Raw genomic sequence first — 27,357 nt, forward strand, 5'->3', positions numbered from 1 at the left:
TATCAAAATATCTTTATTAAAAACATTACATACAACTCATTTAAATTTTACAATCACTCTAAAATATTTTCAATCAAACTGTATAATAAAATGATAAAAGTAGCCAAGTTGATGGACAAGATCTACATGCTTCATGTGTAAATAGGTTTCCCCTGTATGTATGTATGTATGTATGTATGTATGTATGTATGTATGTACCAATCACTACCCACTGACAAATATAGAACTCACATAAATCATTAAACGTACACGAAAAAATAGGAACATCCATATAAAGATTTTCAGAGCAACATTAATTAAATTGGTCAATTATTTTCACATCTTAAGATAATTGTTTTTTGGGTTTTTTTAATTTTCATCACAAAGAAAACAAAACTCAGCCATGTTGATAGTACACTGCTGACAGAATCTTTTACTACAGTATTTACACATGTATGTACATGCTACAGGTTGCAGCTACATCGATGGAATGATCACAGAAGGCTGGAGTCTACATCTGAAATAACAACAGGTGTGTACATTGAGGCAATCAGTCCGTATTAGTTTAATGCTTCTTAATGCTGTTAGGATCCTCATCAAGTTGTAAATAAAAAATAAAAAAGTATGAATCCTCGCATTATATTGTGTAGATCCTTCAAAATCATAATTAATAATGACTGATTGAAGAATGTTTTTCTTTCCTAATAAAATAAAACGTTCTTGTGAGATTTCCATCACATTTTACAACGAGACCTATTGACCTTCGACAGATGACATTCTAGTTTGTGAACAAATATGTCAAGTATCAGCATTAAGAGAATGGTCACATGTGCTTTGATGCTCAATTCATGTGGGAACTCCACTTACCATGCCAAAAGCTCACATAAATGTTTCACTTAAATAAGAAAAGATTTCCCCTAAGTGGGCTATATGAACCAGACTGCCGTACAGTGATCCCTCGCTACGTTACCTTTGGGGTCCAAATAATTGATGAGCATTTTACTTAAAGATGATCAGCGGTTTAACAAAAGCGAGTTGTAGGGGTTAGATGACCAACAAAACAGTATACATGATCTGCCTGCCAAACACGATTTATGTTGCACGTTTCAGAGTTTAAAAAAAGATTAGAATAGAAGTTGTTATGATTCATAGCAATTATAATAATCATAATCGTAGCACTTTGGTAAGGTGGTATGCAGGGACTTCTCGCGCTACACGTATTTGATTGCGAAAATGTTATGTTGACAGTCAAACTGCCTCAAATATGACTTTTAGCGAATCATGGTACAGCATTTATGATATGTGTATCCATTCTCTAGCAACTAAAGTTCGTTTCAAGGTGTCAATAGCAGTAATCTGACCATGGTTGCTGAAAATAATGAGTTGTGCGACCTACCAATCACGATACGATTTCACCAAAATTATTGCAAACATTGTTATAATTATTGAATGATATTTTGAATATAATTAATAAAATGAATTGCAAACATTAGTCCAGATAAACACTGAACAATTTGTTTATAACCAGAAATTATAATTATAGGATTAAATTGCATACTTCAGTTCGGATTTGTTGACTTATTTCAGACGTTACGTGATCGCGGTGATCAGCTGATAATGTCTTCTGAGATGGGGGGAAAACATCGTGTCATTGTTAGTACATTTTGAGAGCCATGCTTTACCACGCGCTATAAGCGGGTTAGCACTATATTGAAGAGCGCAATAGCGAGGGAACACTGTATTTCAAAGCAATGTAGAACTTACTGTTGTTTCCTGAGATTACACCAGTGGATAGCTAGCTTGCGTAGCAACACCGCACTGGTTGTTTTGATTGCGGCTCATCTTTACATATCCCTCCACACCCCAGGTAGTGCCCCAGCTGAAAAAACACCATCAGATCAAGATACTGGTGAATGATGTCCCTCACATCTTCTTCATACAGAGCACTTCAGTAGGAAACAAGAAAACAGCGTTATCACTATCCCCTGCCATGGGGCACATTAGAACTTTCTTCATAGTATATATTTCTATATAGTAGTAAATATACATGGAGAAAGGGAGGGTAACTCCAGAAAAGAAAATTACAGCATCAATTTATGAACACTGTCTTGACAAGTATCTCTCAGATAAGCATGCAAAGTTTCATTCATGTAACTTCAGTAGTTTCTGAGAAAGCTTGTCCCCATTGCATTCACTATACACAAGTACAAAAACATGGAACAGGGGCCATAACCGAGTTTCTCAGAAAGCTTGTCCCCATTGCATTCACTACACACAAGTAAAAAAACATGGAGCAGAGGCCGTAACCGAGTTTCTCAGGGAGTTTGTCCCCATTGCATTCACTATACACAAGTACAAAAACATGGAGCAGAGGCCGTAACCGAGTTTCTCAGGGAGTTTGTCCCCATTGCATTCACTACACACAAGTACAAAAACATGGAGCAGAGGCCGTAACCGAGTTTCTCAGAAAGCTTGTCCCCATTGCATTCACTACACACAAGTACAAAAACATGGAGCAGAGGCGTAACCGAGTTTCTCAGGAAGCTTGTCCCCATTAAAGGCAGGATGCACAAACAAGTAGCAAGGGACGTAACTCTGGAAAAAACTACCTCATGGCACCAATTTTCAAACGAAGCCTTGACAAATATCTCTTCGATGAGCTTGTAAAGTTACATTCATGTAACTTTAGCAGTTTCTAAGAAAACTTGGCCTCATTGCAGACACTATGCACAAAGTAAACAGACATGAAGCAAGGCCATAAGTGTGTAAACAAAATAATTTACGGCACCAATTTTTGAGTTCAGTCTTGATAAGTATCTCTTAGATAAGGACACTAACTTTCATTAATGTAATTGCAGGGCATTAACAATGTCAACTCTGTAAAAAATGAATTTAATAGTCAGAGGTGAGGTTGCTAAGTTGCAACAATTGCCACTACCGCAGTGTTAGAAGATGTTTAGATCAGGTTTTTTTTTTTCCTTTTTGCTCAGGCTCTGGAGAAGAATCCAGAACTAGTCTCCATGTATAAAAAAGATGACAAATTTCGACAATTGGCAAAGACCCTTAGTACCACTTGACAAAATGGAAGAAGTATGGGTTGACACCATCATAGTGAGTCCAGAGGGAGAATATGTTGTCAAGTACATGGACTCTATGACAATTACCTGGATAGAAGGTCTCTTGGACAGACTCTCAGGGAACCACTTTGTCAACTACGACCACAAGACCAACAACAACCTTGAAGGGTGGCATCATAAGATGGACTCACTGAATCATGCCATCTCAACATTTATGACTTTGTATCCATGGTCAAGTGGGACAAACGGTATCTTGTTAACTCCCTTGTGTGAATACATGACACTTTTTATAGATAACAACTTATTCATTCCTTGTAACTTAGTTTCAGGGCTACTTCACTCTTTAATGCTACCTTGTGTAATACACATTAACTCAAAAAGCTTACTCAGTATTCTTCTGATGAAGTGTCAAGAAGACCAAATCAGTTATCCACAAATGTCATGCGTTCTTGTTCTTCCATCTTCTGAATGTCTATCGAAGACTCCCATATGTGATTGCATCGCTTTTTGTTATTGTAATTCAATCTGTGCTAATGGCTGAATAAAATTATTCACCTGCCATGAATAAAACTGTGCCTACATCTACAAACTATCCTTATTTGTCTTTACAACCCTACACCCGTTCGATCAATATTGAATAGCTTTGTTATCAGTCTGGTAATCTCCAGGTACTAATCCTTTGAATATACTTGAATACAGTGCCGATTGATCGACCAATATTTGCTTAATTTTATCATATATTCGACCGATCAGGATGACAACGAAGTAACAGTGTTCCAAGTAAATGATGATACTCAATGGTTCCTTGTCTTCACCTCTATGCTGAAATGATCCGATTTTGGGGTCCCTATACCACCTTAGTTTGGACCACTGAGTAGTACTAAGACTGTCATGAATTACCTGTTTTTCACCAGCCAGTAGTCCTTTCCATCATCAGTGCCATAACCAGCAACTAACACTCCATGATCTAGCTCTGTGCTGCTGCACTCAGGTTCATCATAGACGCCTGTGGAACAGGACCATAGTCTTCACTTGACATGTTCAATGATTACAACATCTAGCAACACCTAAGGCTAAAAAAAATAATACTTTTGGTTCTCAGGCACCGCCCGAATCATCACAAAGTCCACCTCACTTCTCGTTTTTATATCCATTTAAAAAAAACAACTTTAAATATTCCGCGTCTCGAACACACGCCCCTGCAATGAAATGCTAAAATACTTAAGAACACCATGATTTCGCCAAAAATTATTGTAAACAAAATTTGGTTACATACTAGTTCGAACAACCAACAACAAACATACCCACCCCCACTAGATTTTCAAAAGCAATTGCCTGAGAACCAATTCTTTTTTGTTTTTAAGCCTCAATTACATTTTTAAAGTGAATCAAAGGACTTCTCATTTTTGAAAAGGCACCAACTGTCAAACACACACATAAACCGGCCTATGTTACCTCCACTGTAGAGCTGGAATGACTGGTGACTGGCATCTATGGCAATAGAGACTGGTCCTACTTCTGCAACAGAGCTTTTCAGGTCCGACTCACTTCCACTCTCCACATCAACACAACCACTGGCAGTAGCTGCAATCTCAGACTTCTTGAAGTGGCATCTCTCTTGCTGGGTAGGAAGTAAGCAGGGGCATCGTAGCCATTATTCAGTCAAAACAAAAACACTCTTAAACTAATAAGTGAATAGTGTACCCAAAGAAATAAGTTTACAAACAGTCAACTGGATTTAGACCTATGGTAACATGTAACAACTAGATTTGTAGAGAAGTCCTTCCAGAGGAAATGATTTAAGCCAGTAAGGTCACAGTGGCCTCAGAAGAATCAAATCTGGAGCGCCAGAGTGCCAGTGGCAATATTTAATTGTGTTTGTTGTTTAACGCCACACTCAGCAATATACCAGCTATATGATGTCAGTCTGTAAATAATAGAGTCTGGACCAGAAAATCCAGTGATTGGTATCATAAGCATCAATCCACGCAAATGGGATACGATGACATGTATCAACCAAGTCGACAAGCCTGTGCACCCGATCCCGTTAGTCAGGTCTTATGACAAGCATAGTCGCCTTTTACAGCAAGCATGGGTTGCTGAAGAAATATTCTACTCCAGATCTTCAAGGGTCTATAAATCGTGAATGGCAGTAAGATAAGATCCTTGTGCCTTTACATGCTTAAGGTTATACTTATGATAGAAATACTGAGTGATGTCACAATATGAAGCCAATGATTAATGTTCTGTTGTACAAATAAACTGGACAAACAGAATTAATAAAATAATTCCAACTTGACTGAAACATTCTCCAAGTAGGCACACTAAATCACAAAGGGCAGACCTAAACATTGTCTTACAATACCCTATACCCTATCGGGCACTTAATAATACATTTTTATCCCTCCCTACATCATGCTACAGAAGCAGATTTAAAGTGCTTTCTGACAAAACTTAATGAACTCACCTTAGCATCATAAGGGTATTCATTCTCTGACTCAATACCTCCATTGGTGATGACATATTCAAAGGCCTGGTCCATGAGACCCCCATTGCAGCCCTCATTACCAAACTTGCCAGAACAGTCGACCAACTGCTGCTCACTCAAGGAGACTAACTTGTGAGATGCACGGTAATGCTGACCCTCCAGCGAACCAGTCTGTTCAACATATCAATAGGGGCATAGTTTATTGTTAAGAGTGAATGATAGTAATAGTTTTTAGTAATATTCCAGCAATATCACAGCCGGGGGACACCAGAAATAAAACAAATGTTATCATTGTGTAAAATTTTAAGAATACTACCTCTATTACATCATAGCCATAAATTCCCGTATGGGCTGCACAATCACATCCGCTTCACTGCCATACATATCAAATAGTTGAGGAAAACCCTATCCTCCACACAAATGCATATGCTGATATACCGATGTCTCCTATTGACGTAATTTCCTGGTAGCCCGTACCATGTTACATCCAAGACTAACATGTTTGAGCCCATATCACCTACATCTATGATTCCATAGTATACCAGGTGTTAGCCAGCAATCTGCCTACAACAAGTTAACAATTTAAAGGACAACTCAGCATGAATTTTTGGTATCCTTGGAATCTTCTACAGACTTTTAGCTAAAGCTTTGATTTTGCAAGCTCTGCAAATTGCCCATGTTGGTGTAGAGATTGGTGTTGGTGTGGCAATAGCTGTCTGTTATGGTGGTAAGCCATCCCATCACAGCAGCCTTGGTAACGTCCCTTTTCTGACAAAGGCCTGAAAAGGTAGCCTGTCAGGATAATCTACAGTCATACTTAAAGGCGGGTATGGTGTATGGCATAAGCCAATGCCATATGCTGATGACTGATTTATATATTTCGGTTGGGACCTGAAATAGTTTGAACTCCAGTCTCGTGTGTAATTGAGGAAATACCAATGTCACGAAACTCTGACAACCTGGCTGCAGTGGCCATAATCAGGAGAAAAGCTGTCTTTTTCGAGGCTATTAGTAAGTGTAGCATTTGACATGGAGTCATATGGTGTTCCATTAATGCTGTCAGAACAATTGATAAATTCCAGTTTGGGAATGTACATGGTTCTTCATGTCTTCCAGTGAAAATTGGAAATTTTAAGTACAATAAGTACAATTTGCATATTTATATACTTATCCTACCTCTCACTATGTATTTCTTCTTCGATCCTATGTGCTTGAACCTTGTTTCCAACTTCTTAATAAAAAACAATTGCCTGAACACCCCTAGCCTCTCCATGGTTACGACCCCAGCTTTGGTCAATTACGTGCCTCTCATGCTGGGTAACCTTCCAACTTGACCATGTGTCTCTCAACCAACTCATTCTCTTTCTTAGAGTTATCAGACCAGAGGAACTGAAATACGGGGGTGGTCGGGTGGGCGTATCACGTGTGAGATAGGATAATTATATATATGTACAATTAATACTTAAAATTTCCAAATCTTTAAACTTATCCTATCTCACACAATGCATTTATCCCACAGTAAGATGGTAGGCTGCAGATCCCCTAGCCAATATAGACTACAACTGTGTAAGGCCATGGTGGATGCAACCTCTCAGGTCTCATACAGGTTGGATGTTTCGGGTGGAGGCAGCCGAGCAAAGGTACATGCTCAAAGGATGATTTTCGTGAATAACCAAACAGGCTGGCCAGGAAGTTGATTCATTGCTAGAAAATCCCAACAAAGACCTAGGAATGCCCTTCCGCTTCTGGAGCATTTGAACTGGATAGATAGAGCATTGCAAGGGCCGGATGGAGCCACTGACAGTGAAGTAGGTCTTCCCAGTAGACGATGGAGTTGTCTGTTGACTAGCTTTAGCAAGCCAAAAAGGTACGACCAAAGTCAGAGACAGGTGACTGGTGGCTTCTACCTTCTGTAGGTCCCAGGGAAGAACGCCCGTCAGGGAAATGCGTACGCATTGAGGCCCTTTGAGACTAACATATCGTGATACCAAGCCTGTGTGTCAGGGATGGGCAACACAATTCGGGATAGCTAAGCATTGGAACGGGTGGCAAACAGATCTATCTCTGGGGGCTGATATAACTGGCAGATCCATTGGAAGATCGTCAGGTACCACTCAGTTGGCGACAGTTTGTCTTGTCAGGACAGGGAGCCTGCTATAACATTGGAGACCCCTGGTGTGGTGAGCCCTGACATATATGTTGAGAGAGTCGATGAGTTGGAAGAATTCGAGAGCGATAGAGGAGCAACACTGACTTCGAGGATCCCATTCTGTTTACAGGAGTATAAGTCAGACTATCATGAGACGAGAAAAGTTATGGAGCTCTGCCTAGTGCCTTACTGCTGGAATGACCGCCTTGAACTCTGGATTGTTGATCCTCATTGGACCAACATCCTGCTACCTGAAGATCGTGAAAATGCACTCCCCAATCTACGGTTGATGCGTCTACAAACAGATGACGGTTAGGGACGGGACAAATGGCCTCAAAGGTACATTCTGCAAACATTTGATTCGACTAACCACAAATGTAGATGAGGGTGGAGATGGATCGGTAGACATATCCACATTAAACAATCGTTGATCGTGATGAATGGCGCGAGAAAGCATTGAAGTGTTTGTAGATACAGTTTGACTCGGACGGTGAGCCGGTGAGGGCTTGCTCCGACGTCAGGAGTCCCATGAGCTGTTGCCATTGTCGGAGCTGGAGTGTTTGAGTGCCAATGAATCATATCGTTGAATCTTCATCCAACGGTCGTGAGAGACAAACATCTTGGCTCGTCGAGTGTCAAAAAGAGAAATGATGAATTTGAGTCGCTGAGTGGGAATAAACTCGGACTTGTCGATGTTGATTTTCCAGTTGGCATTTCTGTCGAGGGAGATCAACGGTCACTTGGAGACTGGTGTCCTTCTATATTTCTCATGTGACCTGTAGGTTCGCATGAGAAAATATGGTACATGAAGCCCATGGTTGTTGATAAAGTTCAGCGTTAAACTGATCATCCCAAAGAGCAATGCTGGAGAATACCATAGTGGCGTCAGGCTGTCACGTAACCAGGGTGATAGAGTAGGTCTAGGATGCTTATCCTGCATAAGATGTATCACTCCTCTGACAAAGGCATTATCTTGAGAGTGATGAGAGAGTGAGGCAGAGAGCACATCTGTTGCCAATAAGATTGTAGACACATGTGGTAGTGTACGGCAAAACATAGCAAAAGATGTGCATGATAAAGGTCCTCAATGACACTTTTGGGAAAGTGTGCTGATGTCATTATCGATCTCAGGGGATGTTACTGTGGCCGACATCCATGAGTGCCAGTATCCTCCTGGACGAAGTGAGGTCCATGTAACTTGTCACATAAGCGGCGAAAGGAAGCGAAGGCCATATCCAAGGTAGACAAAAATATCCAACAAAACTGGTCTAGAAGGGAGAGTAATGTTCGAGGATGTGGCTGATGGTACTGCGAATCCTGTTAGTCGATCAACAGCAGAGGCAATATGCTGTAGATGTAACTTATCCGCAAGCCTGGTCTAGAAGGGAGAGTAATGTTGGAGGATGTGGCTGATGGTACTGAGAATCCTGTTAGTCGATCAACAGCAGAGGCAATATGCTGTAGATGTAACTTATCCGCAAGCCTGGTCTAGAAGGGAGAGTAATGTTGGAGGATGTGGCTGATGGTACTGCGAATCCTGTTAGTCGATCAACAGCAGAGGCAATATGTTGTAGATGTAACTTATCCGCAATCCAATGAAGAACTGACGTTAGAATCGAAGGAAGGTTCACAGCAATGCTGATCACTGTGGTCCCATCTTGTGGGTAAGATCGGAACCCGAGACTGTAGAGAGATCGAACCAAGAGTAGTCTAGACTGGGGATTTTGGTGCCAAACGAGAGAGACTTCAGGAGTAATGATATGCCCCATCTGAATCTGGTGGTGAACGCCGATCCCTGGGTTGGAAAGTTCCGGAATTTTCGGAGCAATCGTCTGTAGTGGATCGGTAATCAGCAAATCCTCGAGGGTACGGGTATCTGTATCTCTGGGTAGTATGTCGCGTTAGTGTCATAACAAGCATACTCCCACTGACTGTATTTTCCATGTTTGGTGATGGTAATCCACAACCAGTGACCAATCTCTATAATAGGTCAAGTAATAGGAGAACGAGCTGCTGAGCTGTCACCCAAATTTGAACTAGACCCTCTATCATGTTAATTATTCCACAATCCTTTTGCTCTAGCTAGCGTCGAACATGGGAGCAATGTGAACGATCATATTACAAGGAACATCAAGTGTTCAGATCCTGATTTTCGATCCTTAGAGCAAGAGCGTCGATCCTGTATGGCTTTGGGAGTGTCCTTGGAGGGAGCATGCAAATTATCTTTTTCCCACGTTCGAGCGGGTGTGAAGATGTTAGGAATGGAATCTTGAACGGAGGAGTGTTAGGAGCATACGCCAAACTTGATGACAGAGTTGATTTGGGAATGGTAAGGAGTACAAAACAAACGTCTTGGAGAAGAGACTGGTGAGCGATGACAGGAGACATCGTCCATAAAAAAAACTGTCTGATACAGTGTTGTCTGTAACCGAAAGTACTTCAGATTGAATTGATGACGCAACTTTCGTTCTCTTTGACGATGATGTCCTTGAATCTTTTGATTTAGATTTTCTTGCTTCTATTACTAATCTGTGATTTCTGCTTTCAGCTTGACTGTTCTTGTCTTCAAGACAATTTCAAGAAGTTACACTGGAAATAACAATCCAAACGTGATCAGATATGATAAAATAAAATATTGTTGTTTACATCTAGGCACATAGGAAATAAATGACCTTATTTCCCCGTTATATAGTGTGACTGCAACCAAAGAAAGAATTTATGGATATGAGGTAATAGAGGTAAGGAATTCAAAGAAACCATGGGATTCGCACATTGTATCCATGTGGGGAATCAAACCTGGGTCTTCGGCGTGACGAGTGAACGCTTTAACCACTAGACTAATCCCCCTTATTCTAAGAAGTTACTACTCATTACTACCAGCAGACTAATATATTATAACAGCAGCAAGGCACTGTTGCTCACCATGTTCAATCATAATGGCTGAATGTTTTATGTTACATCTTCTTCTGATAAATGAATAGAGACTGGAACTGCTGTTGAGGGCAAAGTTGGAGCCGTCCTACATATCAATTCTCTGATTACAATAGGAAACTGCTTCTAGATTGTCCACACTAGAAGAATATTTCTCTCAATTAAAAAAATTGCAATCCAATGCTAAAAGTAAACTGTAGTGATATTATGGTCCTAAACATCTTCCTAGAGTATCTAATGTAAGATTCCTAAAGACTTTTCATCAGTTTTGTAGAATTTTCTTATTATAAGTAATACGTTACCACTGTTATACCGAGGCTGTTGTCTCCCACAACTGCTGCTATAGCGAAATCTACCACAGAGATCTCAATTACCTCATGCAGCACGTGCGTAGCCACCTAGCTGCCATGTGACACCCTTCACTCTTGTCTCTTGCGAGAGCAAGTGCTCGGGGGACGGACGGGGGCGCAGCAGCTAAGCGGTAACGTATTACTTATAGAATATTCCGAATAGGAAAATTCTACAAATTACATTAAGTAATACGTTACCACTGTTATACCGAGGTTGACTACCACAGTAGGCAGTAGGCACCTACAACCCGAATCCTGACTGCTAGCGTTCCTTCCGACCAGCGGAAGTAGACACCAAGGCGGAAGCACTCGATGCGCATGCACCTAGCTAGGCGTTACCCTATAGGAATACCAAAGCACTGTCAAGCGCATACCATAAGGCTCAATCGTCATTGACAAAACGATTTAGGATTCCAAACGGACTCACTGGATAGGTATTTCATCGCCGCAGCGGATGAGAACACTGTATCCGCGTGAGCTAAATCTTAGATCAGGTTAAACAGTCGAAAGAGGGAAATTAATTTCATTCAGACCGTATATCCCAGGAGCAAGCCTACTTAACGTATGTAATAGGCGCGTGACCTAATTCCAGTATTCATAAGCATGTATCACAAGGTTGGAATACACGACAGACAATTAAATGCATAATTGTCAAAATACAAATAAGGACAAAACACACAAAAAGCCGCCTCACCTGTGGTGTGAGTGCGCTGGTTTGCAGGACCCCCACTCCTGTACCCACGGCGAGGGAACATTGGAGACGACCCAGATTGACCACCGTGCAAGGACTGACGACTGAGTTTGGAATTGCGCTGGACACACCCCCTGGATGACCGCTTGTGCCGCGATCAGCGGCCCAAGACGGTTCACCCCCTCCACGTCTTCATCAGAAACCTTTCTGAGGTAATGATTGGCAAAAACCGAGTCAGAACGCCAGTAACAACCTCATAATATTCTGTGAACAGAGATATTCGAGTGTAGGGCAAATGTTGCCGCTAGCGCCCTGATCTCGTGCGGGTTTGACCCCTCTACCAGTAACCCCCGAGACCGGTACACCAGATTGATGACAGAAGAAAGCCACAACGCAATCGAGTTGCGAGTTATGTCAACCGTGCGATTAGGGTTACACGATATGAACAGACGGTCACGCCCTTGTCTACGTTCATTCAAAGCCTTAAGATAATACTTAAGGGCCCTAACTGGACACAGCGCTCTGTCCTCAGTATCAGCAGGATGTAAGATTTCTTTGAGTGATCTTACAGTGAATTCTCTGTCTGTTTGCCCGATTCTCTGATTCTTGGCGACGAAGCCCATGGACCGCTCCTTCATCAACCCTATCGAATCGTACCTTGGCGACAACGAGTGCATGAATTTCGGATACACATGCCGCCGTGGCAAAGGAGAGGAGAAATGCTGTTTTCCAAGTCACATGCCGGAACGAAGCACTATGCAAGGGTTCATACGGAGTTTCCGTAAGTGATTGCAACACTAGGGAAAGATCCCAGGCCGGTGCCCGAAGGCAGCCCTTCTTAAGATCGTGCTGTTTGAAACCCTTGATAATACCCCCTATCACCGGCTCTTTGGAGAGACTGGTACCCATAGCAACGTCCCGTACCATAGCAACGGACGAGACATAGTTGGCAATGGAACCCCCGGAGAGTTTCGTGGTCTCTCGGACCCTGCACAGATACCTTATCTGGCGAATGAATGTGATGTTTACAACACCTCTTCGTGAAAATAACCGCACATGCATTATACACCGTCTGGGTAGAATCACAATGCATACTAATGTATGCCCGAGACGCCCGACAAGAAAAACCTTTACTCCTCAGACGCTCAGTGACAACATCCATGCGTGCAGATTGAACTGCCCTGCGTTTGGATGAAGCTGACGAGTGTGAGGGTGGATCAAGAGATCTGGTCTCACAGGCAGTGGAAGTGGCGACTGCGTGACCTGGGTCAGCAAGTCGGGGTACCACGATCTGTTCAGCCACATGGGCGCTATCAGTAACATTTGACAGCGAACTCCTCGGAGCCGGCTTAGAATGTGTGGTATCAATGCTGTCGGCGGGTAAGCATAAGGGTCCAAGCCCGTCCAGTCTAACACGAGAGCATCGTGATCGATGGCCCTCAGGTCCGGGACTGGTGATACAAAGAATGGGAGTTGATTGTTGAACCGTGTTGCGAACAGGTCGACCATCGGACGACCCAAACGTTCGCACAGCCACTGAAACACTACTGGGTTCAGCATCCACTCTGTGGGGCTCGGATCCTGAGGCTTCGATAGAGCGTCAGCCAGTACGTTCCGCACACCTTGGATGTGACAGGCGCGTATCTGGCACGGGACACTGACCACCAGAGTGTAAAACTCGAACGTGAGATCGAGTAGCGAGTGACTGTGGGTTCCCCCCAGTTTGTTCACATAGGACACTACCGTCGTGTTGTCGGTCGCCAGCATGAGCCGGGCATCGACGAGACGATGCTTCCAGTGATTAACTGCGTTGATCACTGCCTTGAACTCGAGACAATTGATGTGAAGACCTGGTTCGTCTACGCACCACAGCCCCGAGCTCACCTCCCCCACTAGATGGGCGCCCCAGCCCACTAGAGAGGCGTCTGTATACAGGTTCAACGCGGTAGGGCCACATAGAGACTCCTGATAAGGACATTGTAAGGGACCGTTCACCACTCCAGATGCGGTCGGAGCCTATCCGGGAGGGCGACGGTCGCACTGTTCTCCCTCCTGTGCTAACAACTGGATTAAAAACCGTTGCAGCGGGCGGAGTTGGAGACGACCACGTTCAGTGCAGTATTGGGCTGACACAAGTAACCCTAACAGCTGTTCCCAAAAGTGAACAGTCTGTTGCACCGCTAAGATTTTGGCAATCATCGCCTAAATCTTGTGCCACTGGTCTGGGGGGACAAAGAGGCGATGGGTCACCGTGTTGAACCGACCTTCGATGAACTGCAAGTTCTGAGAGGGGGTTAACTCGCTTTTGGGGAGATTGACAATCCACCCCAATTGCTCCAAGAGCCGACGTGTGAGATCGAGCTGCCGAGACAGCGTGTCCGTCATTCGATTTGCTACTAGCGAGTCGTCCAGGTACGCCAGGTACCGGACACCCCTCCGGTGGAGGAACCCCACTATGGGGGTGGTTAACCGGGTGAACAGCCAGGGAGCGGATGAAAGACCGAATGGGAGTACAACCCACTCGTAGTGCCTGCCTTGAAAGACAAACCTGAGATACTTGTGATAATCCGAATGAATCGGAACATGCAGATAAGCATCCTTCAGGTCGATCGAAGCGAGCCAGTCTGGCGGCATGATCAGAGCTTTCAGGTCCGCCAAGCTCAACATTCTGAACTTGGGCGGCTTGTGCAGGTAGAACTCGTTGAACGATTTCAAGTTGTGAATCATTCTGAGTTCGGCACTGTCCTTTTTGGGAACGAGAAATATCCTGGAGTAAAACCCCAATGTTATTTCTGGTAGAGCTTACTCCCGAACTGCCCTCTTCTCCACCAACCTGCCGATGGCATCGGCGAGGATGGGAAGATCGGTTTCCGAATAGAAACCTGCCGACGGGGCAACGGTGAGCGGCGGATTCGCTGAGATGACATCGAGCCGATAGACGTAACAAATGTTCAAACAGACGTAACAAACACTTGTTCCCTATTCTCCCAGTAAGTCTGGAGTCTGGCTCCCACTGGGGAAGGAGAGGGGGGCCTGACAGGCTGCGGCAGGCACAACTGTCCAGGGCCAAGTGACTCGGGTTCGCCTACGGGCCAACCGAAGTTGGCGCTGTCGGCATACGAACCCCTCCAATGAGAGTAACCTGGAGGGGCCCTTGCCGTCCTTAGACGACTTGGGCTTCCCCCAGTTCCCCTTCTTCCCACGAAAGGGCAGCTGATGGCCCTAACCGGAGCCCTCAGGACGGGGCTTCTTCCCGGAGGAAGAAGAACCCGACCCCTTAGGCCTGCCTGTCGGCCGGCATCCTGAGGCGCACTCCGCTTAGGAGCGGCACCCAGGCGCCTATGCAAGGACCCCACAAGATCCAGTGTGTGCCGAGAGGCCTCGTCAGACACAGCGGCCTGTTGTTCTTTCAGAACCCCAGGGATCTTGTTATTAAACAGGGTCCGAGCAGACCAAGGCTGCGAAAGGAGCACCTCCTGATTAGCAGCGTCCAACCCTGAGGCAACCAGATACGACTGGCGCCGGAGAAAATGGCACATGCCGGAAATAAAGGCCGAAGCCCCGGCAACGTACTCCAGGGAAGCATTTAAACCGATCAGGCAGTTATAAATGCGCTGGTCTCGGTCCGTGGGAGAACCTTCTGCCAGACTGGCCGCTGCAGCCAGGTATGTGTCTCCTTGAGACATTGCAAGCATGGAGTGTCGAGCGAGGGTGTCCAGCTGCTGCAAGGAACCTTGTGGTACCGTGCCGGTGGGGGCACGGACACCCAAACGCTCAACATGGGCTTCCGCGGTAGGACCAGCCTCGGGAAAAGCAAGGTCATGCACCGGGAAGGACCCTTTTCTCCACGACGGTGGAGGTAACGGGAGACCCCGACCGGAGGCAGCCGCAAAGGCCTTCTCCAGGGAAGGCTTAATCCCGCGCAGCAAGGTTGATGCCAGGAAAGCCTTGTCAGACTACTCGTCGTACACCTCGGAGAAACCATGGCCACACGGCCCTTAACCGATATCGGGAGCAACGGTTCGGGGGAAGGGTCGGTGGCCTGGCAGCCGCTGCCGTACCGGTGGACCCGCGTCCGTACCCGCGGCCACCGAAGAGGCCGGGGATGGAACAGCCAGCAGCCAATCCTGAGATAAGGCCACCAGCTTGGAGTCCACAAGTTTAGATAACAATGCGGCGACGGAATCCCCGGACAGCCCGAGGGCCGCCAAGGGATCCGCCACAGCCGAGGAGGTGGTACCCGCACGGGGACCCCGACAGGACGAGCCGGCCACCACAGGGGTAGAGACGGACTGGACGTACAGTCGGTAGCGCTCAAACTCCGCAGGCCCCAGACCTTCGCACAGGGTGCACCGGGTGTCCCCGCAAGGAACCCTGCACCGTGGGCAACGATCGTGGGGATCCCGGGACGACAACAAATTGCGGCACACCCCACAACTCCGAGGAGCAGGGGTAGAGGGGGTTGAAGCCGGGGACATTTCCATGTAAGACATTTTTTGATTCTATGAACAAAGAGCAAAACATGGTTACAACACACGCACCACAATGATTCACAAACGAGCATTTTCACAAGAAAATAAACGAGCAATGTGAACATATAAAATACACATAAAACATATAGAGAAATAAGTGATGTTAACCCCCAAAACATACAAGAACAGGGGAAACGTAAAACACAACGTGCATATGCGAACCCCGCAAGTATAGAGAAACGAGGGCGGGAAAAATTCTCCGTTTGGCGGGAAAATTCTATCCAAGCGTAGCTACCGGAACGCCCCATAAAAGCACAGTTTATTAGAGAATACACTATAATAAATATCACCGATTAATCGAGGAACGCTTCAGCAGTAGGATACACGTCTTGCTAACGCAAGCGAAGGGGACAAGAGTGAAGGGTGTCACATGGCAGCTAGGTGGCTACGCACGTGCTGCATGATGATTTCGCTATAGCAGCAGTTGTGGGAGACAACAGCCTCGGTATAACAGTGGTAACGTATTACTTAATGTAATATGAAGTTTTTTCTTCATTTTTGGCACAAAAAAACTTCCAACTAATCTGAGTCCCATGACGATGCTAGACATCCTCCTAACGAGGAATGAGGTACTCAGTCTTGGCGAGCAAACAAGCTTCATAGCTTTTGGTAGTGACAAGATTTAATCTGAATCACATTTCAATGCTACATAATTTATACTACCAACAATATCAGCTCTCTGAGCCTTGTAATATTTACCATTATGATGTTCAACATCCTTATCACTTAGCCTGTTTGAAGATGTCAAATGTGAACACACAGACAGAAGGAAAATGTGACATGTAATAAGCTCACCGTGACCTCTGGTCGTGGTGAAATAAACCTGTGTAAGATGTGTGTCGTCCTACCGTGCTGAAGGACCAGCAAGACCCACACTGTCCCTGGTTCTTGACAGGGGTCACATACCCCTTGTCCCTCCAGTCAACTTGTGAGGGTACAGCAAGGTATTCAGGGGTCAGATGCTTGGAACACTCTACAGCACGGGAACGATTGTAGTCCCTTCGAAGGCCATTGTACATCCGGAATTCATTATTTTTCTGAGATAAAAACAAAAACAAAGAATATTTCCTGATGTTGATTTATGACACAGATAACAAAACTAAAATTATAACATTATGTCGAAGTAACCAAAAATACTCAAAAGACCTTTCAAAATATTTCAAGAGATTGTTGACTTCATACATAACAATCTTGTGGGATTTTTATGCCTTTCATGAAGCCTAGTAAAATCCTATATATTTTTGATATTTGTCTACTTATCCTGCATTACTCCTTTATGCATCTTTATTGGACGGTGGAGGCTTACCTACAGATGTGATTTTCAATGAAAGCTGGTGAAGACAGTCTGATCGCCAGAAGCAGCCTTCCATAATGACGCGGATGGAGCAATTGCTGTGAAGTGCCATGGTGGAGGCGACCGCAAGGACCTCGTACGGGATGTTGGCTCTCGGGCATCCAGTCCCACGGCCTCAAGGCCTGAAGAATGATGGCGAGTTATGGGACTATCGTGACTTCCACCTGCAACGTTGTCGATACCAGGATGAAAAGGCAGCAACGTTGTCCACGACAATTCTTGGAGCTTGGAATGAAGCATTGCAGCGCACACACCAGACAGTAACGAGTTTCCTGTACGTCCTCCACTATCAAAGGGGTGGCATGAGACAGGATCTGCCAGGCTGTCCTGGAAGTTGAGTCCAAGTCCAAGCACAGCCCAAGATGAACAGCTCCATGCACTCCATGCTCAAAATGGACATGTGTAATGTCTGGAGCATGTATCTCCATGCCGCTCTATCTGAGTAGCCCTTGGCACTTATGGCTCTTTGTAGATGGACCAGGAATGAAGCCTGATTGGGCCATTTGCTGTGAGGGTGTATCAGCAGATTTGGCCTGTCCGGGAGTTTGAGAGGGTCGGCGATGGACATCTTAAGATCCACTCCTCTTGCCGAGGCGCGATCAAAGGCAGATTGAGGTTCTGGGTTGACCTGATCTTCTGAAGGAACCTGGGAAGGAGTACTGTTTGCGGAAAAGTACCCTCATAATCCTTCCCAGGGGATGCTGAATGTGTCGACTGCCCAAGGTTGTGGATCTGGTACCAGTGATATGAAGGTCCGGACATGGTAGTCGATATTGGGGTGGGCAAGGTGAATACAGACAAGACTGAAGGTGTTCGGATGGCGTTTCCACTCTTTGGGAGCTACTTTGTCTGGTTTTGATAGGGCAAGGATGTTGCGGCAACCTAGGATGTGTTGGACCCGAAACTGGAATTCCAATTGATTGACAAGTGGAAAAAGCAGAATGTGGGAGTGGGTTGTTCCCCGATTGTGGAGGCACCATACTATCGTGATAATGTCTGTGGATATGATGATCCTAGCGCGCTGGAGTGTCAGTTTCCTGTGAGGGAGAGCCAGTATGAGTGCCTCTAGTTCTAGGTTGTTGATGTGCCACTGATGTTGAGCGGCCAACCACAGCCCCGAGGCAATTTGACCCTCAGGGTGCACTCCCCAGCCTTGAAGAGAGGCGTTGACAAACAGGTGTAATGAGGTCATAAGCTCTGTCAAGGAGACGCCGTCTAAGAATTTGATTCCACCATCAACCATCGGAGGTCTGGTTTGAGATGGTCCAGTGTGAAGTCCCTAAGACGGATGAGCGGTACGTGTATATACGCCTCGAACCGGACATTCCTCAGGTGGAGGAAGGTGGCTATCGGCTTGATGCGTGTAAATAGCCACAGGGCAGAGGAAAAAACATATGGGAGCACCGCCCATTGATAGTGGATTTCATCGAAGATGAAACGGAGGAATTTCCTTTCGCTGGGATGAATCGGCACATGTAAATAAACGTCCTGGATATCCAGGCTGAACAGTGAGTCGTGAGCCTGTATCTTGGACCTAAGTAGCCTGAGTATAGTCATCAGAAATATGGTGGCTGTGCCAGGTAGCGCTTGTTGAATGTTGAGAATTGATCAGAGTTCTTCTTGGGGACAAGGAATATTTGCAAATTGAAGCCCATTGTTAAGGCTGGAGAGGCCGGTCATCTCTAAGAGTGAGTCAATACGCTCGGCGCAGAATGTGTATGACATATAGGATCCAGAAGTTGTCACAATTTTACCAGAATCGTCGTAGTCCCACCTACAGGAGTAGGAGTCCACACACAGATATGTACACTCTCTCTCTCTCTCTCTCTCTCTCTCTCTCTCTCTCTCTCTCTCTCTCTCTCTCTCACACACACACTCACTCACTCACACTCACTCACACACACACACAAAAGGCTGGTAGAATTCATTACGGAAAAAATGGAGGTGTCACTTCTGCGTGGCTTGAGGGAGTTTCGCCTCAGGCTGGTAGTTCCCCTATCTATAGGGCTTGAAGGAGGTCTCATCTCTGGCAAAGCTGGATACCTGAGCATGGGTGGCAGAGACTTGGAGACATGGCCATTGAAGAGTGAGAGAGAGATGACCAAGGTTGGCAGAAGAGGTCCCTCGAGAATTCGGCGTCCTACTCAGTGAATGCCAGGTAGTAGTGTGGATGGCGCTTTCGATGAGGGCGACACGCAGATGAGCCATCATGCGTTCTATTTGGCACTGTAGATAGACAAAGACAGTGTTAATGTGGTTAAGATGGTTGAGGTTCTCCGCCGAGGGGTCTTGTATTATTGCTCCGTAGGTCGATGCCATGACACAGTAGTTTCCATCTTCCCGAGGCATGAGAGTTAACTGACTATAAAAGTCTGGTTTCCACCCTTGCCGAACTAGGCTGGAATTCCTTGGCTACATCGTTTGTTTGTTTGGTTGGTTGGTTGTTGTTTAACGCCGCACTCAGCAATATTCCAGGCAGATGACAGCGTTCTGTAAAATAATCGAATCTGGACCAGACAATCCAGTGATTGACATCATGAGCATTGATCCACGCAATTGGGATCGATGACATGTATCAACCAAGTTAGCGAGCCTGACCATCCAATCCCGTTAGTCGCCTTTTACGACAAGCATAGTCGTCTTTTACGGCAAGTATGGGTTGCTGAAGACCTATTCTACACCTATCACCCCAAGTATCTATTACGAGTTATGTCCCTTCTAAGCCTCTCCTATGGACCAATCAGATTACGCCTCTCGTAACACTTGCATTTGCTTCAAACAAAATGGTGGCGCCCAGTCAAGAGGATCTGATAAATAATCTAAGATTTTGATTGTAATATAACGGGTCTTACATCGCGCAGTGCATCAAATTACGTGAGCACATTGATTAAAAACATGAAAAGATTTGGAAAATATCTATTGACGAGTTGGCGGTGCACATGTTTTGCAAGTCCTGCAGTCGACCGAAATCTGCACGACAGTTTACTAACCGGATTTTGATTTTGTTGCGCGATTTTGATTGGACTATGCTTAGACTTGTTAGTCCAGCCAAAATATAACTCCATAATACCAGCATAGTTCGGCAAAGGTGGAAACTGGACTTTTATAGTCAGTTAACAACACTCTTGCCTCTGGAAGATGAGTAGTTTCAGGGAGGGACAAAGTTCCATTTGCGTCGAGATGATGCCCCTGGTGATGCAGAGCCTTGAGATAAAGTCAAGCGGATCGTAGCGGCGCCACCTAAATCCATGCTAGGCATCTGTAGAGGTGCTAGTAAAAGCGCTTGTACAGATGCTGTGGGTATGATAGGTCGGAGGAGCCAGAGGCACCAATATTGTCGCTGAAGGCACCAGGAACCTGGGCATGGATTGTTTAAACATCTGCATAAAGTCAAACCAAGATGGATCCATGTAAGGTGCCTCGTGTGGATGGACGCATGAAGCTATCTGTGGATAGCTGGTACGTCTGAGGTTAAGATGGCGAAGGTAGTTGGCGTCATCAATCGCGTAAATCATTTCAAATATATGAAGACACGAACTGTATGCACAATAATAGTTCACAAAGAAACACTAGAGTTTGCAAACAGGCAAAGGGTTTAATGATAAAATGCTGAGACTCAAACAGTAGACTTTTCTCCTTGGTTGACAGCAGTTATGTGCTGATAAGTGACATCACCCCTTCCAAAGTCACATGGGAGCTCTCCGATGGATTGGCCACTCAGCTAGTTGAAACAACTTCTTCAGTAAGACCTCAGACAGCTCTTTCTCTCTGTCAAGAATAGGCAGTAAAAGCATTAAGGAGTAATGCAGGATAAGTAAACAAATCTTGAATTTTCTTGTATGTTTACAGCCATTGTCATTCACACAAAGGTACACCTTTTTTAGTCTTCTGGTTCTTGAAAAAATAATTTTGAGCTTTCAGCTAGGTACGCTAAAAATACTCCGACTCAAAAGATCCATAATCATCCTGGTGCAGTAGAAGTGTAAAACAAGAGTTTGAAAACAAAGTCCAATTCTCATTCAATGATGACTTTCATTTGTTTGTTGGAAGATGTCTATTGCACACCACTACTTGCTATTAGCTTACTCTGAACATTCTTTCCAAGACCTCTTAAAATCAACAGAAACAAGAATAAAGAAATTTTCAAAATATTATTCTAGATTCCAAAGTTACCATTGTTAATAATTTCCCATCTTGTCTCACTTTTTCCGCAATAAATGACATTAAACAAAAGAAGAATTTTATGCATACAGGATTGATGGTAGTGAATAAATTAATCTAGAACAAACCATATCAGCAAACTGGTTTATTCCCAGGTAGTAGGATTTTTGGCCTTGGGAGTACTTTTGGTTGTGCTGCTCAATGTACTTAAGATTCTGCTTGAAGATTTCAAAGCGTGCCGGCTCCTCCACTTCCTCATAATTTCGGTCTGCAAGTGCAAGAATACAACCAGCATATTAACATGTGTAACGACAACCTTAAACATGAACGATGTAGGATTAATATTTATCTAAAATGATGCCATAATTCATTCCTTGATCCTTCCACATCTAGAGAAAATAATAAACTGCCTCATCATGATCATTTGTAGATTTTAGACATAAGAGCATATCCTACTACCATGACTATCACATGAACCTACTATGTTGTTTCTTGAAGGAGTCCCATTCTTCTGTGTAAGGAGCAAACGAGAGTCTAGCCTCTGACACAGTCATCGCAGGCTTCATCTCAAACCACTCCACATACTGGGGCATGGCTGCCACTGTTGCTGCGAAGGCACACATTATCATCACTGTGTACTGCATCTTTGTAGTTTGAATTGCACTGATCTGTAACCAGAACACATCACTGCAGGTGGTAATTTCAGCAGAATCGCAATAAGACAAAGGTCTTTTGATTTCAGAGGAATGTGAAAAAATGCAGAAACACTACAAAAAGGGGTTACATGAAGGTAAAAAGTCATAGCCAGACAAAAATATGTCAAAAAAAGAATTGTATCCTTTGTTTGTTGTTTAACGCCGCACTCAGCAATATTCCAGCTATATGACGGCGCTCTGGAAATGATCGAGTCTGGACCAGACAATCCAAGTGATTGACTTCAAGAACATCGATCCACGCAGCTGGGATCAATCACATGCATCAACCAAGTCAGTGAGCCTGACCGCCCGATCCCGTAGTTGCCTTTTACCTTATGCATCTAATGAAATATCTCATTCATTGGGCATTTTCTTCATAATAAGACTAGTTTCCAGTATAAACCCATATAAGTTTGAATTTAACAGCGTTGCCCTGAGCCAGGAAATCTGTGTATTTGATGCAATCTAAGTAGAATATATGCAGCATAATTTTCCTATTGTGACAGTTGTGATGCAGATCATTCAGTCTCTCAAAATCAACAATTTAATGGAATTCCCACATCTAGCCAAAGAATAAAAAATGTCACAACTTTCAAGTTACAAAATATGAAGTATAAAGCTTACATGAAAAACGCAAGAATCACTTCCCTTCTTATGCTAATTTATTTTAGTTTTCCATCACACATTAATAATATATTGTCAAAATCTAAATCTGATTTAAAACCCAAACGTCACAGATTCAACTAAACGATGAATCATAATACCTACAACAGGCTGACCAGTGACCACTCATAAGTTGATATAATATATTGTGTACAGTACATCTTCCCGAGGCAAGGGAGTTAACCGACTATAAAAGTCCAGTTTCCATCCTTGCCAATCTAGGCTTGCATTATGGAGTTACATTTTGGCTGGACTCACAAGTCTATGCAAAGTCCAATCAAAATCACAAAACGAAATCAACATCTGGCATAGATCTTGATTATCGATCAGATTCTCTTGACTGGGCGTCGCCATTTTTCTTTGAAGCAAATGCAAATTTTATGAGAGGTGGAATCTGAATGCTCAATAGGCATGATAGGAGGGGCATGGAAGGGACATAACTTGTGATAGCCACTGGTGTCGCTACGATTGAGCCAAGAAATTCCAGCCTGATTCGGAAAGGGTGGAAACATGACATTTATAGTCTGTTAACTCCCTTGCCTCGGGAAGATGTGTACTGTACTGCATGCAGTAAGTCACATGCAGAATAATGACACCACATAGCAGTTGCCTTTTTAGGTTAAATCATCTACAAATATAACAATAAATGTAGGACATTACAATTTAATTAGATCAACAACAGTGCTGACATGGTAGACAGTAAATAAATATGTAAAATATGATTTATAGTCGGTTAGTGGAAGAACACAATATTTTTTACCTATAAAAGATAAATTATTAGAGTTAGCAAGTTGGGTTTAACGCTGCTAATAACAGTATTCCAGTTAAATCACGGTGTGTCACCTTCATGTTGGAGGAAAGCCTAAGTGATGTGGGTCTCAGACATTTACCAATTTGGGGAAAACCACAAGCACGGGTATGATGCTGACAAATGATGAAATATAATCAGGGCGAACCGGGATTCAAACCAACAATTATATGTAATTTATTAAGAAATCTGATATCAATTAATATCTTGTAAACCAAAAGACCTATGACTCTGTGTAGCACAGCCAGGGGATAATGACCCCCAGTTTTGAGGCCAGGACAAACCTTTGTTTATGTCTACCTACTCTGGAATGGTTTCTGGATGTTTATTAACATCCTAATTGTAGATGATATAAAAAAACAGAGCTCCAGATAAGCTGCGTATTTGCGTAAAATACGCATCAGAAACATGCAGTAAAACAAAATCCAAGCGTATCAAATATGCAACGAACATTACAGATACGCTACAAAAATAAAACTTGTGTGTATCATCAAAATATTGTGAAGTAACCCTGCGTGTTCGTTTAGCAAATCAGCAACTTATTTTGAATTTATAAACAGGCATTCCGTCAACCTTGCCAAACTCCACAATGACAGTTACATCATTATCATTTGCCATCACACTTTCTTGTGGAAGTATCGTGGTATTTCTGAGTCCTATAAAGCTCTCGAACCCACACGACACCAGTTTGCAGGGACTAGATGAATAGTGTTTTTAAATATTTAACTTAAATACCCACATGTGTAAAAACTAGTGGGTACCAGAAATTTGAATACCAAGATAGAATTACTGATACCCAATGATTTTAAAATGCATGGGTAAAATACCCACAACACCAAAAGCTTATCTGGAGCTCTGAAAACTATTCCAAAAAGATATTTTGTGAAATAGAAAAGTCAATATTCTTCCTGGTGCAGGGGCTAAAGTGCATATATGACTTACTAGCCATATGATAGCTGCAGGCTAATCTAGGTCATGTATAGTCAACATCATGTGATCACTCACAAAGGAGGTCATGCCAACATTTCACGTGACACAGGATGTAATATCATGCATAGAGAAACAGGATATTAACATGATTAAAGCTCAAGGATTGTCCTTCAAAATAGAATTTTCAAATGATATGGAACAAATTATTGAAACATAAAACATAAAGGGCATAGATATCAAATAATTTCATAACATCAGATATTCAAACATATCACATCATATATGATGTCTGATACAATACTGTTAATCTTGTAATTAATGCGTATCCAAATTAATATGACAGCCGACCCCTAGCCAAAAATGTGACTCCTGCCACCCCATTCCCAGTGGAATGATACATATATCCTTACCTTATTCCAATAAAGCAGCAAATAGCACTGAGTAGAGCACTTCCGTACTAACAATAAACAGTGTTTTTTCATAAAAACAACACACAGTATATGTGTTTATTCTGGCAATACGGAAGTTCAAAGTTGTCAATAATAATTGAACAAACAAATTTCAAGATTTACAGTATACAATCAACTGAGCACTTGTTCAAAATGACAACACCTTTTCTGTAAAAATGCTTCCCATAATGTCATGTATATTCATAAATCATATCTAATATGAATCTGATCTATGTTTAGCAATGTCAACTCAGAAGAGTTTGTCACTAAACATTTTATTAATATATCATATATGCAGAATCAACAATTTCAAAGTACCCTATGATATATTAATGCCAAACATCATATACTTTGCAGATGATACAGAGAAAGAAAAAGAAAACAGAACAAAACTACAGGAGCCACTGTTATCATATCATAATCTTTGTCCACTCTGAACAAGTATAGACTCAAACTGTTATGGCACATACTGCATGCTGATTACCCAATGTTCACAAGACATTACAAAAACTATACCTGAATAGCACTGTACGTTTGCTTCTTCTGACAGACTACCAGTACCAGCACTGACTAGGAACTACGCAACACTTGGCTCATATATGCAGCCAATCCAAGTCAGGGGGAACTCACATGACACCTCACCCACGTATCACATGACCCAACAAAGGAAGAGATTGTCATGATAGTGTTAGTAGCTGTTACTAACTTTGGACTTGGGATTTCAAGACGAACAAGTCGTTAACCGGGTAATATTAGCACAGGCTACCCAAAAAATAAAGAATATTTCACCGTAGACACAAGTTATCCAGAAAGTAGGCCAATACAACATCATACAATAGCTTCACCTAACTTTGGGATTCAAAAAGTCAACTGATCATGAAAGAGCAAATTCATTGATTTAATATCTTAAACCAAGGACGTAAAAGTATCTATATCGGATTAAACCACATGAAAATGTAAACATGATCTATGTAGTATGGTCGTATGATATACTGTAAAATCACAGTAGCAAAACTAAGCACGTAAATTACAAACACCTCCACTGCCTATTTCTTTTTCGAAAATGAAGGCCCATCGTTAAATAAACATTAACTTGTTCAATCAAGTATGTAGCATTTGACAACGCACAACGCCAAATTCACGTGAAGTGTACCGACAAAGTAATAATAACAAAGACTCAGTTATTATTCGTAAATTAAAGCTGCAAGAATACATTGAAGAAAGTCTTTCACATATAGACCAGAGAATACATGAATTGTTACATTGAATACATGCCTCCACACTTAATATATGATATCGTCTTGCTTGTGGAGGCTTATATATTTATCAACCTACCTTGAAATCTTGACATCCACCAGCTGCGAAGAATGTTATCATGTGATCATGAAGTCACGTGGTACTAACGTCATCGCCAAGAACAGCAACTCTCTAGGCTACACCAAATACACTCCATCCACTAAAAAAACCCGGGTCCATTCGTGACCAACTCGTGTTATGTCTTCTTGCAGGTTACGGAAAGCGGCGATTGGTGACGAATGCCAACTCTCGTGTTATTCCTGAAACGCCCGCAGGTTTCATCAGACGTCCTGAAAGTAAATAATGCAGTGCAGTCAGTCAGTAAAATATGTCTTAAAAAAGTCATAACTGCCACAACAAACCACAATACAGAACCACAAACCAGAGACCATATAATATATATGGTCTCTGCACAAACTTTTCAAACACGTGACAATACCCTATGACGTACTGTGTAGTATTTTGTTGCCAGTCACACCGGGGAAACAATGCCCTGTGACGTCAGGGGTCATCGAGTGTGCATAAGCTCCTCCCAGTGATCTATCATCTCTACATGAAATGCCATTGAATACGCCAAGCAATGTGGAGAGTTTTGAATATTTGTTTACTAAATATAGCCTGTGGCGGCGCATTTTACAGCAAGCGCTACTTTACGAAAGCACTTTCTTTTTTTCTTTTTTTCTTTCCTTTTTTTTCGTCATTCAAGTGGCTAAAGTGGTTATAAATTGGAACAAATATACATATATTATTTTTTCAGTTCATTTATTATCATTATTATGCACAAAAGTTATAAGGGACACAGGT

At 43.2% G+C, this 27,357-nt stretch overlaps 1 protein-coding gene across 2 annotated transcripts; it reads right to left on the reverse strand.

Moving 5' to 3' along the window:
- On the reverse strand, positions 1-26,694 carry LOC139473801 (procathepsin L-like). Of its 2 annotated transcripts, none has more exons than XM_071256561.1 (9): positions 26,593-26,694; positions 22,194-22,380; positions 21,841-21,980; positions 17,046-17,234; positions 5,524-5,715; positions 4,512-4,677; positions 3,957-4,062; positions 1,744-1,858; positions 1-496 (listed from the first exon to the last, which is right to left on the reverse strand). In XM_071256561.1, the coding sequence occupies exons 1-8, from the start codon at positions 26,632-26,634 to the stop codon at positions 1,759-1,761; spliced, it is 1,122 nt and encodes a 373-aa protein (XP_071112662.1). In that variant the 5' UTR covers positions 26,635-26,694; the 3' UTR covers positions 1-496; positions 1,744-1,758. The 2 variants fall into 2 exon arrangements, with proteins under 2 accessions (XP_071112662.1, XP_071112663.1); XM_071256562.1 differs by lacking the exon at positions 26,593-26,694 and adding an exon at positions 25,774-25,871.
- Positions 26,695-27,357: the final 663 nt, after the last annotated feature.

The sequence above is a fragment of the Haliotis cracherodii genome, unplaced genomic scaffold, assembly GCF_022045235.1.
Source record: "Haliotis cracherodii isolate W230 unplaced genomic scaffold, xgHalCrac1.p SCAF_3, whole genome shotgun sequence".
Lineage (NCBI taxonomy): Eukaryota > Metazoa > Mollusca > Gastropoda > Lepetellida > Haliotidae > Haliotis > Haliotis cracherodii.

Coding starts and splice junctions, on each gene's coding strand:
- LOC139473801 (XM_071256561.1), bottom strand. CDS start 26,634: ATGATAACATTCTTCGCAGCTGGTGGATGTCAAGATTTCAAG. Junction 22,381..26,592: donor GTGGATGTCAAGATTTCAAG/GTAGGTTGATAA, acceptor TTCTGGTTACAG/ATCAGTGCAATTCAAACTAC. Junction 1,859..3,956: donor TACTGGCTGGTGAAAAACAG/GTAATTCATGAC, acceptor GTGTTTTTTCAG/CTGGGGCACTACCTGGGGTG.